Genomic DNA, 14,186 nt, shown 5'->3' with positions numbered 1-14,186 from the left:
CTAACACACTGTAAAAGCCTGTGTTATTTTTGAAGACCATATAATAATTACTTTTGTTAGTAACATCATATAAGGGACTTTATGTTCCCCTAAGCCTCTTCTCAAAAGGGACTTTGCTATTTTCCTTCTCAGTGTTTATCAGTAGAACTTACTTTTCCACTCTCCTCCGAGACTTACAGTATATCCCTTTCATACTGGTAATAGAATAACCTGTTGCTTTTGATAAACCAGACAAATACTGCAACGGTGTTCAGCAAGGCTAACTATTACCACTAATTAAATAAAGTTAAAATGGTGTCTATCTATCTCAAGATCGCAGTAGTAAGAAAATCTCTACTAGGTGTATGCTTTTCATACATTCTGAGGTCCCCAGAGATACGACATTGGAAACTATCTGCCGTCCGGTTTTGGTTGGCACTGGGTTAACTGTGTGCGTCTAGCACTCACATGATGGCTCTTTGCAGCGGATGAAGTTGGAGGCTTCGCTGGGTTCGCTGTTGCCGGCAGCATTCACTGCCGTCACCCGGAACTGATAATCACAACCTTCCATCAGGCTGGTCACCTTCAGCCTGGTGTCATACACCACGTAGTCTTTGTTGACACGTGTCCAGCGCAAGCTCTTCTTCTCACGCTTGTCTACCAGGTAGTTGCTGATCTCATTGCCGCCGTCAGATTCGGGTTTTGTCCACTGGATAATGATGTGTTCTTTGCCAGCCCCCACCTCTTCGGGTATGCCGGGCTGGGATGGAATCGCTGTTTGTGTTTAATGCAAATAAGGATGGTCAGAACTGTGCACAATCGCTCTGGGCATGACCACCCTTCTTCATCGATCCATTAACATTTTAATCACCAAAGTGTTTTAAGAAGTTAATACTCACTGAAAGAATTTCTGGCCACAATCGGCTCCGATTCCACTGGCACACCCAGGCCGTATTTGTTCACTGCCCTCACGCGGAACGTGTATTCGTTGTTCTTGATGAGTCTGGTGACCACGTAGGATAGAGTCAGGCATTCCCCTTCAACTATCACCCAGTTGAGCCTGCTAGTCTCACGCCTCTCTACAACGTAGTGGGTTATCTCTGCTCCTCCGTCTTCCTGAGGAAGGCTCCAGGCTAACGTGCACTTCTCCTCCGTGACTCTGCTGACCGTGAGTTTGCCACATGGGCCAGGGGAATCTGAAACAGGCAGGGGGGACAGGTCATGACGAGCAGCGCCCTTCAAAGTTCTGTAACATCAGAAAGAAGTACATGTGATGTACGCACCGAGAACCTTGACCATGACGGACACAGACTTGGTCCCACTGGCATTCTTCACCGTCAGTGTGTATTTTCCACTGTCGCTTCTGTCGCAATATTTGATGACCGCCGTGGCCCGCTTGCCGGTGTACTGTAGAGACACCTTTTCACAGAGATCTAGTTCCTTGTCCCCTTTGGTCCAGATGATTTTGGGCTCGGGTTTGCCACCGACGGCAGCATCCAGAACAAGATCTGAACCTGCTCTGATGGTCACCAGCTCACCTTGTAACCTGGCGTCTAATTCAGCTTTGGGTGGAGCTGTTAATAGGAATAGATAGGAATGAGTGACTGACGGCTGAGATCCACTTATGTGTCGTAAGATCAAAGGGAAATGTGACCTGTTTCTTACCATATTCATCTCGGCAAGTGACAGGGCCCGTGGATTCAGAGCCCTTGCTGATCACACCCGCTGCGTTCTTGGCCAAGACACGGAATTCATAAGTGTCCCCTTCACTGAGAGCGGTCACCGTGAAGAAGTTATCAGAGACGATGGTATAGTTACACTTCAGCCAGCGACCATCTCCGACTTCACTGACTGGCTTCCGTTCTACGATGTAGCCCACCACCTTGCTGCCTCCGTCATACACCGGGGCCGACCAGATTAGAGACACTGTTGACCTGGTGACATCCGTTACTTCTGGTCTGCCCGGGGGATCTAGAAGGGATACAAAATCAGGTTAAAAATACAGCTGAGTTCCAATACCAGGAATGGTAACAAATACGCCTTTAGAACTGTGTACGCACCAACTGGGTTCTGAGCCATGATGGGTCTTGAGGCTTCACTGGCCTTGCTGACACCCGCTGCGTTGAGTGCGTATGTTCTGAACTGATACTCCAGCCCTTCTACCAAGCCCGTCACTTTGTAGTTACACTCTAAGCACGGCACTTTGTTTTCCTTCACCCAAAGGATGGTGTTACGCTCTTTCTTCTCAACCCAGTAGCCAACGATCTTACTGCCACCATCGTGGTAGGGTTCTTCCCAGCGAATTGACATGGCGTTGGCAGACACATAGTAGACTTCAGGTCTGGTCGGAGCACTTGGTGGAACTAAATAAAGACAGGAATATGTAAGAACAGGGTTTTGTAAAATTCAGTGGAAGAACTTAAAAATATTTTAAACAGACTATGAAATTTGGTTTTTTTTTTTTAATTTCTCTTACCAAATGGATGTTCAGCAACGATTGGTGCTGTTTCCAGAGGCTTGCTGACCCCAAATCTGTTCTCTGAACTGACACGGAAGCAGTATTCTTTGTATTTTGTGAGGTGCGTGACTTTGATCTGAGTGCGCTTCACACTGGAGTTGATAAGCTGCCAGGCTGTGGTACCTGACTCACGCTTTTCAACTATGTAGTTAGTGATGTCTGTGCCTCCATCGTCTTTGGGTTCGGCCCATGATAGTACACAGGATTCAGCAGAGACAGATGAGACCTCGATGGGACCAGTTACTGGCCCTGGTCTTCCAATAACCACAACAGTGATGGTAAATGTTTTAACACCAGCTGTGTTTTCTAGAGTCAGGAAGTACCTGCCAGAGTCGCCTCTCATGCTGTCCTTTACTGTCAGGGTGGTCCTGTCTTTTGTGGTCGTGATGCTCATTCGATCTGTCTCCTTGAGTCTCATTTCTTCTAGTTTCCATGTTACTTTGGGGGCGGGACGCCCACTGATTGGCACGTCAATGGTAAATGTGCTTCCAGCCTTGCAGGTTATGAGCTGATTGGTGATTCCGGTGAGATCGGCAGTGGGCTCAATTTGAGGCTCCTTGATGATGACAGATGAGAAGGCTTCTCTGGGTTCACTGTAGCCAGCGTCGTTCTTGGCTTTCACCCGGAATTCATACTCGGTGTTCTCAACGAGGCGCTCCACTGTGAAAGTCAGCTGTTTGGTGTGACCAGCTTCAACCCAGAAGTCGGATCCCTTCTGCCTCATCTCAAGCAGGTAGCTGGTGATCCTACTGCCTCCGTCATGGTCAGGTTTAAGCCAGGCCAAGACTGCAGACGATTTGCTAGTGTCCACGACATCGAGTCTCCTGGGCGGGGCAGGCTGTTCTGTGGCGACAATTGGTTCTGGCATCTCATAGGGTTCACCGACGCCGTACTCATTCTCAGCGGAAACACGGAAATAGTACGGGACACCTTCTGTCAGGTCGCTGACCTTGAGGATCTGGCGAGTGCACTTTTCACTGACGACCTGCCAGCTGCGGCGACTGGCTTCTCGTTTCTCCACCACGTAGTGGTGGATGCGGGCACCACCATCAAGGAGAGGGGCATCCCACATCAGTGTGGCAGATCCCCGGGTCACATCTTTGAAGGAAATTGGACCCGGTGGTCCCGGAGAGTCGAGCACCTTCACCGTGAACGTTATTGACTTTCGACCACTGTTGTTCTCCACGGTGAGCGTGTATTTCCCTGCGTCATTTCTGTTGCAGTTTTCCACGGTGAGGGTGCTGAAGGAGTCTGTTGTGTGGATATCAGCCCGGATGCTCAGGTTCGAGTCAGGCTTGCTCCACACCGCTGTAGGAGTCGGTCTCCCCTGGTAGGCGATGAAGAGGCGAATGCTGGCGCCCGCTCTGACAATGTGAGTCTGCTTGAAGTTGGCATCAATGTCTAACTCAGGAGCGGATAACCGGTCCACGGCTTTTATAGTACCGGTCACCTCGCAGCTGTCTCCTTTCCCAGCGCCGTTGATAGCACTGACCCGGAATTTGTATTCTTCCCCTGCTTCAAGATCAGTGACTGTGTATCTTGTCTTCACGCAGGGCTCTGTGTTTACTTTCCGCCAGTCCCCTAAGTCAGCTTTGCACATCTCTATTATGTACCCAATTATTTCCATCCCACCGTCAAAGACCGGCTTGGCCCACTCTAAGCTCACGGTTGTCTTCGACGTGTCTGTCACTTTGACCACTGCGGGGGCACTTGGCGGGTTAACAGGCTCTCGGCATTTGATCAGTCTTGAGATTCCACTTGCTGGCCCAACCCCAGCCGCGTTCTCAGCCATGACGTGGAATTCATACTCGTTGCCTTCCACCAGGCCCGTGACTTTGAACCTTGTCTCAGAAATGGGTCGTTTGCTGATCACTTTTACCCATCTCGTGCTTTTCTTTTCTCGTCTTTCAAGGATGTAGTGTTGAATCTCATTGCCGCCATCTGATTCTGGCCTTGTCCAAGTCAGGGTGATGCTATTACCTGTTACATTGCTAGGTTCGGGAATTCCAGGGGCATCCGGAACAGCTATAAAAGGGGAAAATCAGTTAGATTCATTTGCTTAGGAAGTTCATCTTATGTCATGACACCGTTTAGTAGAGCTGCAAACTTACTGTATTGTATTTGGGCAACCACAGGGTCAGACTCCAGTGGCCGGCCAACACCAAACTTGTTAACGGCAGAAACACGGAACTGATATTCATTGCCGGTTATGAGTTTAACGGCGGTGTAGCTGTGGGCTTCACAGTTGTCCTCAATCAATGCCCAGGCCAGTCTGCTGGTTTCCCGTTTCTCAATGATGTAGTGGGTGACAGGGGCACAGCCGTCATTGAGTGGAGCATCCCACCACAAGGTCATCTTCTCACCAGTAATATTCGTGAACCGTATTGGCCCGACGACTTTTCCTGGTGTATCTGGAAGAAAATGTTTTAAGAATCACTTGCTGTTTGTCTTGTCCACTGAAGTATAATTAGCCATCTCCCTAACCCAAGTCCCGTAAATCATCTTGAACTATCTTAAAATACCTTGTACTTTCACTGTAATTTCTGCTTTTGTGGTACCAGATACATTTTTGGCTTCCACTGTATAAACACCACGGTGATCTCGAGTTGCGTCTCTAACAAAGAGGCTGGTGGAGCCGAGCACATCAGTTATTTCCATGTTCATTCTCCTCTCAATTTCAACTCCATCTCTGAACCAAGTTACTCGTGGTACTGGTCGCCCATGGACCAAAGCTTTGATTCTAAGGCTGTCTCCAGACTTAATAACAAGACCGTCGAAGTACTCGGGGCCAAACTCTACTGTTGGTGGAACTGCAAAAGAGGGGAGAAATTGCTTATTAATTTCGTTTAATAAAGACATACACAAACACAGTTTTCATTAGGACCATATCATAGAGCCTAGGAAGGTAATCATTCCCCTGCCACCAAAGGCCATTTTGAAAGTAAGGCTAGTGATTGAGAGTTTAGACTGCAGGATTAAACATTTCTCTGCTGTTAAATTATTCCCATTGTTACTCCTGACTTGTTACTTTGTTACTCTTTGCCCTTTGTCAAAGGAGAACTGCCACACTTGCTAGCTAGCCAGTCTTTACTTCCTGACAGCATCACAAATCCAAGCAAGTTCCTGGGAGAGGCCATTAGCATCACACAAGCAGGTAATGATTTTATTGCTTCATATATTTTGCATTTGAATAACTAGTACAGATAGAGAGCTATTCCTAGGAACCATTTCCTTTACTCCCACTGGCTAAAAGTCTAAGCCTAAAACCTCACTCCCACATGCTTGATATTTACATGGGAATGGTGTAAAATGATAGACACAGTGGGAAATAACTGATATCAAAAAGGACTTAATTTATAGCTGGGTGGTGGTGCCTGCCTTTAATCCCAGCGCTTGGGAGGCAGAGGCAGGTGGATCTCTGTGAGTTCCAGGCCAACCTGGTCTACAAAGTGAGTTCCAGGACAGCCAGGACTGTTTCGCAGAGAAACCCTGTCTTGCCACCCACCCTGAAAAGGGACTTAATTTACCCACTGTTACGGGATAATCTTTTTATACACTGTGATGCTGTGTTTCTGCCAAGGTGCTTTCTGATTGGTTTAATAAAGAGCTAAATGGCCAATAGCTAGGCAGGAGAGGATAAATGGAATTTCCTGGAAGACAGAGGAAGAGGAACAGGAATCTAGGCACAAAATTTCATCAGCAGACTGGGAGCCAGTTGGACACGCCATAATGAGGAAACGTAAAAGCCATGTGACAAAGTATAGATTTATAAAAGCAGGTCCATTGAGCTTTAATATCTAGTTGGGGAAAAGCCTAAGCCAAATCCCAAGCTTTCATAATTAACATTGTGTCCATGCCATTATTGGGGAGCTGGTGGCCCCACAAAGGAAGGTCCAACTACATTTGAGAAAGCCCACTACAGTCCACATGGCAGTCTTAGCTAACCTATAGAAAAAGACCTCTGTCCCCTTCTACAGTCCGGAAGCCAAAAACATTCTTTAGAAATGTGAATAGCCCTTTCTCGCAATGGAAATCAGTTGGCAATGCTTACCGTTCTCATCTCTTGTCATGATGAGGCCGGAAGACTGTGAGGGCGGGCTTATGGTTCCGACCGCATTCCTTGCGATTATCCTGAACTCATACCGATCCCCAGGACTGAGTCCGGTGACGGTGTACTGACATTCACTGACGTCCGTGAAGTTGCATCGGACCCAGCGATCATTTCCTTGCCGTTTCTCAATGCTGTAGGCCACTATCTTGCTTCCCCCATCACGCAACGGTGGGTTCCACTTAAGTGTGATGGTCTCCCGGGTGACATCGATGTAATCAGGAGTGCCGGGTGGGTCTGAAAAATTGCAGGGAGGTTAAACACGCCGCTATATCTGTAATCATCTTTTAATTGCCAAGAAAGTAAAACAACATGGATAAACCTTGCAGGAACATTTGCACTACTAATTTCAACTTTCTGCTTCGTGGTCTAAATTACTTTATTAGACTGAGTTAAAACCATCCCTCTAGCTTGACATGACAAGAAGGTAGAGCCTAGAGGGTGACTTCTGAAAGAGAAGCAGTGTTTAATGTATATATTGCTAATATATTTGGTTGCTAAAGTAAATATATTTAAATAACAGCCACTTACCTACTGGAGAGACAGCTGATGTAAACTTGCTTGGGTCACTAGGTGAGCTTAGGCCAGCCGAATTCTCAGCATATACACGGAATTGGTAGTCCAGTCCTTCTATCAAGCCAGTAGCTCTATATTCTCTCCCGGATATTGGTGATGTGTTAACCCTTTGCCAGAGGATGCTGTTTCTTTCTTTCCTTTCAACATGGAATCCAGTCACTTCTGAACCACCGTCATAAACTGGCGCATCCCAAGTTAGTGACATGCCATCTGAGGTCACGTTGTATATCACTGGCTTTCCTGGGGGGCCAGGAATCCTGAACTGGTGTTTTGCCACGATAAGATTTGAGACGAGTGGTTCGCTAACTCCGTATCTGTTTTCTGCTCTAACCCTAAACTGGTATTCAGAATCTTTGACCAGATTGGAGGCTTTGAAAGTCGTCCTGGCAACGCTTGAACACACCATCTTCCAGTTAGTTTGTGAAGCTTCCCGCCTTTCAATGCTGTAACAGGTGATTTCTCCTCCTCCATCATCTTCTGGGATATCCCAAGACATGATGGCACTGTCAGCCTTGATTTCATCGAATCGAATGGGTCCTTTGGGCTTGGAAGGCGGGCCAAGGGTAATGATTGTAATGGGGAAGGAGTTTCTGCATACTGCATTGTCAAGAATAACGGTGTATTTCCCTCCGTGCTCCTTCTTTACATTCTTAATACTCAAGGTAATTTTGTTTTCTGTTTTACTGAAACGAACATATTCACTTTCTTTCAGTGGCAAACCATCTTTCAGCCAACTGATGGATGGCTTGGGTTTTCCTTTGTAAGGTAACTCAAGATGTACGTTATGTCCAATTCTCACAGATATCTGTGCCCCGGGGATTTCTGACAAGTCAACTTCAGGTGTTATCACCAGCTCTTTCACTGTGAGTGGCCCAATAGTGACAGGGTCGCTCTGTCCTTTCTCATTTCTGGCGACCACTCGGAATTCCAAGACCGATTGCTCTTTAAGTTGTCCAATCTCGATCTCGCAGGTCTTACTAATGCCAGCGTGTGACCAGGCCTGTTCACCTTTTCCTTTCCTTTCCACAACGTAGTCTGTGATGATGCTCCCACCGTCAAAGTCAGGCTTGGTCCAGCTGAGGACAACGGATGTCTTTGTAGAATCTTTCATGGAGAGATCACGGATAGGTGCTGGTACCTCGGCAGCTTTTACAGGCTCTGTAGTCTCACAGGGCTCACCGATTCCAATTTCATTTTCTGCAAGAACTCTGAAGAAGAACGGAGTTTTCTCTGATAAGTCTGTTACCTTAAAGGCCGTGCCAGAACACTTGTGGGACACCACGGACCATGTTCTCTTTGTGGCATCTCTCTTCTCAATGACGTAGTTAATGACGGGAGACCCTCCATCAATGAGAGGAGGATCCCACAGCAACGTGGCTGTGCCTAGGGAAACGTGTTTCACCTGTAGCTTCTGGCAGGCCGCTGGCGTATCGAGTACTTTCACGCTCACAGTGGAAGACTTGGGTTGGCCCACTCCATTTTCTATTGTCAGGGTGTATTTCCCTGTGTCATTGCGAGTGACTTGAGGGATGATGAGTAAGGAAGATGAATCAGTGTTTTGGATGTTGTATCTGGCATCACTGCCAAGATTCTTCTCGTCTTTCCTCCAGGTGACAGTAGGGGGCGGTCTGCCTTTAAAGGGCATCAATATCTGTACATCTTCCCCAGCTTTAGCGATAACGGATGTTCTGAGAGCCACGTCTAAGTCGATTTCTGGTTCCTCTGTAGACAGAAAATGGACATTTACAGTGATTTTTTTTTTAAAGACAATGAGTCTCCGCCTGGAACTCTTAGTAAGACACCCAGCATCACCACAGTGGCTGTACGTACCAAGGATGTCTTTAGCCTGGACAGGCTCAGTCATTGTGATGGGTTCTCCTTGGCCAGCACAGTTTACCGCTGATACTTGGAAATAGTAATCGACTCCAGGCTTCAGGTTAGAGACCACATATTCTGTCGTTCTGACCTCTCCCCTGGTGGAGACAATAGCCCATTCCTCCTCCTCTCCTTGTCTCATCTCAACAACATAGCCAGTGACGTCGCTGCCCCCGTCGTAGACCGGTTTACTCCAGCCAAGAGTGATGGATGATTTAGTTGAATCTGCAATTCTTATCTTGGCAGGGGGGCCTGGAGGATCTGGAATGGTCAATTACAACGTAGCGATTACACAATCACACCTGCAATTCCTTCACACAGAAGACAACCGGAGACGTGTGTACGTGAGAGCTTACCAATAGGATCAGCGGCCTTGTAGAAGTCAGAGGGTTCGGAGAACGGACCCATTCCAGCGGCGTTGACAGCACAGACTCGGTATTGATAGTCACTGTTTTCAGTGAGTCCTGTCACCTTCTGTCTGGTGTCACGAATAGTCTCCTTTAGTACTTTAAGCCAGGCCAGACTCTTCTTGTCTCGTTTTTCAAGGAAATAGCCGTTTATTTCACTCCCACCATCTACAGTTGGCCTGTTCCAGACAACAGTCATGGAATTCTTGGTCATCTTTGTCACTTCTGGTATGCTTGGCGGTCCAGGTGTAACTAGGAAGGAGAGAACAGATGAGTTTAAAGGTTCAACAGGCTCAAGTTTCCCATTTTTAAATTCCGTCTAAAATATCAGTTTAGTAACGACAGTGTCTGTCTTGTGGAAAGGGCAGTAATGAGACAAGCAGAGATGCAAAAGAAAATCTTTCCAGGAAAGCATACACAAGCTCTCAGAATAGCTTATATCTGTAAGTGTATTTTGCATGCCTTTTAGTTTTCTAATGAGGCTACGGCTCACCAAAAGCATTCTTGGCTACAACCGGATCAGATTCCAGCGGCTCGCCAATTCCGTATTTGTTCACAGCCCGGACTCGGAATATGTACTCGTTCCCTTTAATAATTTTGGTAGTTGTAATGATGCACTCCTCCAGGTTTTCAGCCACCATAGACCACACAACTCGGCTTGTTTCACGTTTTTCCACGATGTAGTGAGTGATCTTGGCACCGCCGTCGTCAGCTGGAGGCCTCCAGAGCAGAGTTATCTTTTCGGCAGTGACCGTCTTAAACTCAATTGGTCCTCCCGGAGGTCCTGGTTTATCTGCCAGTGAAAGATGAAAACAACGTGAGGGCCTTTGAAAACCCGAGTGGCTTTGAATTACTACACTGCAGGTAAACAAAATGTGTCATTGCCCATGTTAAAGCACCTACCGAGGATCTGTACTCTGATGGTGGCGGAGGCGGAACCCATGGCATTCCTTAGCTTTAATTCGTAGCTTCCACTATTGAGGCGGTTGGCATCCTTGATGAGTATAGATGCCAGGTCAGTGCTGTTTTCAACGCACACCAGTGCATTGGTTTGTAATTCTTTATCGTCCTTGTACCACTCAATCGTGGGCTCGGGTTTGCCTGAAATGCCAGCTCTGAGCCTCACCGATGTGCCTGCTCTGTATTTGACAACTTCTGTATACTCTAGAGGCAAGTCAATAACAGGCCCACCTGTAAGAAAAAAAGAGGAAGAAACAGTTGAAATTTTAGCAGGATGAAAAATGTAGTTGCGGAAACTTCAAAATAGGTCGCTGACAGTCTGCTAACTGCTTGCACATGTGTGTGCGATCTGCAGGTCTAAGCCCACTCACGTCATGGGGAAGACAGACTGAACAGACTCTGGATCTCAGGGTATCTACACTAAACTGCATGAAAACAGGATCAGGGTTGAGACCATTATGGAAGAAATAGCACCACACATTTTCTTTGACTCTAGACTTTCTTTCCTTTGCTTCTGATCGCTTCTCATTTGTCTTCTTTTCCTTTCTGCCATCCGGATGTGAGCAGTTCATGTTCTTCTTGAAGCTTGACTTCTCTACTCCCAGAGCTATAGCTCCCTTGAATGGATGCTCCGCCAGGCTCCTCATGATTGTTGAGATATAAAACTAAGTTTGACTGGCCTTACAGTGCCACAAATCCTGACTAGTAAAGGGTGGCCCTGGGACTTCCAGCAAGAGGAAGTGAGTAGATCCTTTTGATCAGACATGAAGAAGCTAAACTTCCATTTTTGAAAATGGAAAGCTATTACAAGGTACCACAGGGTACTTGGCTGTCATGAAATTCTCATTTCTAAGCCATTATTAGTTGAATGCCACTTAGTTGAGAATGGCCAGTTATATTTTGATTTGACGGTAAGATAGAGAGGGCCCCAAAGGAAGCTGCTCATCACTGTTGAGTTGTTTGACCTTGGGGGAATTTACATAAATATTCTAAGCCTTAGGCTATTTTTTACCCCAAGATATGATTTCTCTTTGTAGCCCTGGCTGCTCTGGAACTCATCCTGTAGACCAGGCTGGTCTCGAACTTAGAGATCCCACCTGCCTCTGCCTCCCAAGTGCTGAGATTAAAGGCATGCGCCACCACTGCCCAGATTTAGGCTCCCTTTTGTAAAGTGGATTAATCTGTGCTATTAATCTATGGGAATGAATTCTTCACAGAGGAAGGGCTCTCATGGAAACTGCCCCGTCAATGGTAGGAGCTGCTAATACCATCGTCATTGAGGACTCTGTGTGCTTTCATGAACTTAGGAGACACATGCAGTGCTGATGTGAGTTAACCTGAGAGTTATTATTGAGTCTGATAGCTTCAAATAGAATGAAAGCACCAATTCAGACAACCAAAAAAAAAAAAAAAATCCTAAAAGTTTGAAAGGCCTTTAGATATCCTATAATCAAAATCTTATCATTTTTCCTGACATCAAGGTGGGGGGTATGAAGTGTTTGAAGAATATATTCCTAAGTATTCCAGCTAGTCTGTACTTACTCCCATAATCTATTTAAGACACATGTTACAGAAAACAGTGGGTGAAAACCGCTTACCGTAGGAGTCAATGCATGTGATGGGGCCCACAACCTCAGATGGATTGCTGATGGAGCCAACAGCATTTCTAGCAAAGACCCGGAATTCATACTGGGAATTCTGTGTCAAGCCAGAGACGGTGAATTGAGTCTCAATAACATTGGTGAAGCTGGCCTTGGTCCATCTCCCGTCTGGAAGGTCACGCCTCTCCACAATGTAGCCTGTAATCTTGCTTCCTCCATCAAAAGCTGGCTGTTGCCATGAAAGGTTGACAGAGTTCTTGGAAATATCAGTGATCCGAACATTCCTCGGAGGTTCTGCAATCATGAGAAAGCAGGTCAGGTCAGTGGCACTTAGACCAATTCATTGAAGAAATGAAATTTGCATTTTTAAGTTATCAGAACTGCTCTTCTCATGACAAGTGCATCTGGCAAATACATACCACAGGCATCGATGGCCAAGACTGGCTCCGAAGGATGGCTGGGTTTTCCAATGCCAGCAGCATTTTCTGCATACACCCTGAATTCGTAGATAAGCCCGGCACTGATGGTTGTGACTTTGAAGTGAGTTGTACGGATGATCATTTTGTTGGCTTTTTGCCATAAGATACTGTTTCTGTCTTTCATTTCCAAGTGGTAGCCTATGACTGCATTTCCTCCATTGGACACTGGTTCATGCCAGCCCACAGTGATGCTTTCCCGAGTAACATTGGAGACCCAGGGTGTAGATGGTGGCCCGGGTGTTGCTATGAAAGAGGGAAAACCCATAGGTTAATATAGGCGTTTAGCACATTTATAGAGTAAAGAGCAATCTGGGGTGTGTAAGGTCAGCAACTTACTGTATGGCAGTTTGACAACTATACAAGCTGAATCGATGTGATCACTGATGCCGAAGCGATTTTCTGCCTTGATTCGGAACTGGTATTCTTCTCCCGTGGTCAGTTTCATGACTTTAATCATGGTTCTTGCCACCGTGGCCGACACTTCGGACCACACCGCCGTACTTGTTTCTCTCTTCAGCACGATGTAGTTGGTGACGTGGCTTCCACCATCATACTTGGGTGGCTCCCATCTGAGGGTCACACTTTCTTCAGTGATGTCACTGATAACCACAGGGCCAGTTGGAGGACCCGGCCTGTCCAGCACAATGATGTTGATGAAAGCTTTGGTGGTTCCACTGGAGTTGGCCGCAGTGATCTCATATCGCCCTGCATCAGTGGTAACGCTTTCTTTGAGATTGATGGTCAGGTTCTCAGCAGTAATCTCAGTGTTAAACCTCATGGTCGCCTTCAGGGGCACACCATCTCTTGATAAGGACACTTTGGGGAGCGGCTTTCCAGAAATGGGGATGTCAACTTTAAGATTGGAGCCAGCTCTAACATACACTGTGTGACTTGGGAAATTCTTCATATCAATTTCAGGTGGCTCTGAAGAAATAGAAGTACGGAACATAAAGGTGAAAAAAATGCCTAAAAACATTAAGTTACCTGAATGCAGGAATATGCATAAAGTTAGTTATACCTAGCTGATCCTTTATGAGAACAGGAAGCAGGAGCTCTCTTGGGTCACTCAGGCCTGCTTGGTTTTCGGCAAAGACCCGGAAGAAGTATTCATGACCCTCTCTCAGACCGGAAACAACGTGATGGGTTGTCTTTACCACTGCACATTTAACCCAGTTTTTCTGGCCTTTCTCTAGTGCTTCAACAACATAATGTACCACTCTGCTTCCGCCATCATGTTCTGGCTTCAGCCAGCTCAGCGAAACACTGTCTTTGGAGACACTGGTTACTCCAAGCTTTTCTGGTGGGCTTGGTTTTTCTGAAAAAAAAAAATGCATTGAAAGAAAGGGGACAATTATTACAACATTTCCCCCAACTGTCATCCTTCACACATTGTCAAAGAAAAACTTAAATCAAGGGCATGCATTTCCTCTGACTTGAGTCTTATTAATGAGACAATTTTGGCTTTTTTAGCCAATCAAAGTTCCACTAAATTACAGTACTCAAATTTAAATTAAGTCTCAAATAACCATATACAACAACAAAATTTGCCCAAAATTCATTGTAGGTATTAAACAGAGGGACAAGAGGAACAATCTTGTAAGAAACTACATATAGTTTTTATACATATACGAAATGTGTGTATAGCTAGATTTGATTAGCCTTAAATCCAACAAATCTTTTGTT

The 14,186-nt window shown here is 46.2% G+C and overlaps 1 protein-coding gene across 3 annotated transcripts in view; it reads right to left on the bottom strand.

Annotated features, from left to right (window-relative positions):
* Window positions 1-14,186, bottom strand: part of Ttn (titin) — a 266,701-nt gene that overhangs the window by 18,285 nt on the left and 234,230 nt on the right. For all 3 annotated transcript variants that reach the window (XM_050120983.1, XM_050120974.1, XM_050120992.1), the window contains 18 exons: window positions 13,522-13,818; window positions 12,840-13,427; window positions 12,444-12,746; window positions 12,022-12,318; window positions 10,367-10,654; window positions 9,957-10,256; window positions 9,413-9,715; window positions 9,012-9,317; window positions 7,137-8,903; window positions 6,549-6,842; window positions 5,020-5,307; window positions 4,609-4,908; window positions 2,456-4,522; window positions 2,040-2,342; window positions 1,645-1,950; window positions 1,263-1,553; window positions 879-1,175; window positions 448-753 (listed from right to left, as the gene is read on the bottom strand). In XM_050120983.1, the coding sequence (XP_049976940.1) occupies window positions 448-753; window positions 879-1,175; window positions 1,263-1,553; window positions 1,645-1,950; window positions 2,040-2,342; window positions 2,456-4,522; window positions 4,609-4,908; window positions 5,020-5,307; window positions 6,549-6,842; window positions 7,137-8,903; window positions 9,012-9,317; window positions 9,413-9,715; window positions 9,957-10,256; window positions 10,367-10,654; window positions 12,022-12,318; window positions 12,444-12,746; window positions 12,840-13,427; window positions 13,522-13,818 (8,901 nt within the window). The remainder of the gene's footprint in view (window positions 1-447; window positions 754-878; window positions 1,176-1,262; window positions 1,554-1,644; window positions 1,951-2,039; window positions 2,343-2,455; window positions 4,523-4,608; window positions 4,909-5,019; window positions 5,308-6,548; window positions 6,843-7,136; window positions 8,904-9,011; window positions 9,318-9,412; window positions 9,716-9,956; window positions 10,257-10,366; window positions 10,655-12,021; window positions 12,319-12,443; window positions 12,747-12,839; window positions 13,428-13,521; window positions 13,819-14,186) is intronic.

Source organism: Alexandromys fortis, unplaced genomic scaffold (genome assembly GCF_014885135.2).
Source record: "Alexandromys fortis isolate MF-2015 unplaced genomic scaffold, M_Fortis_MF-2015_v1.1 scaffold_8_1_9099942, whole genome shotgun sequence".
Lineage (NCBI taxonomy): Eukaryota > Metazoa > Chordata > Mammalia > Rodentia > Cricetidae > Alexandromys > Alexandromys fortis.
Note: the sequence above shows the minus strand (reverse complement) of the source record. Positions and strands in the feature narration are given on the sequence as shown.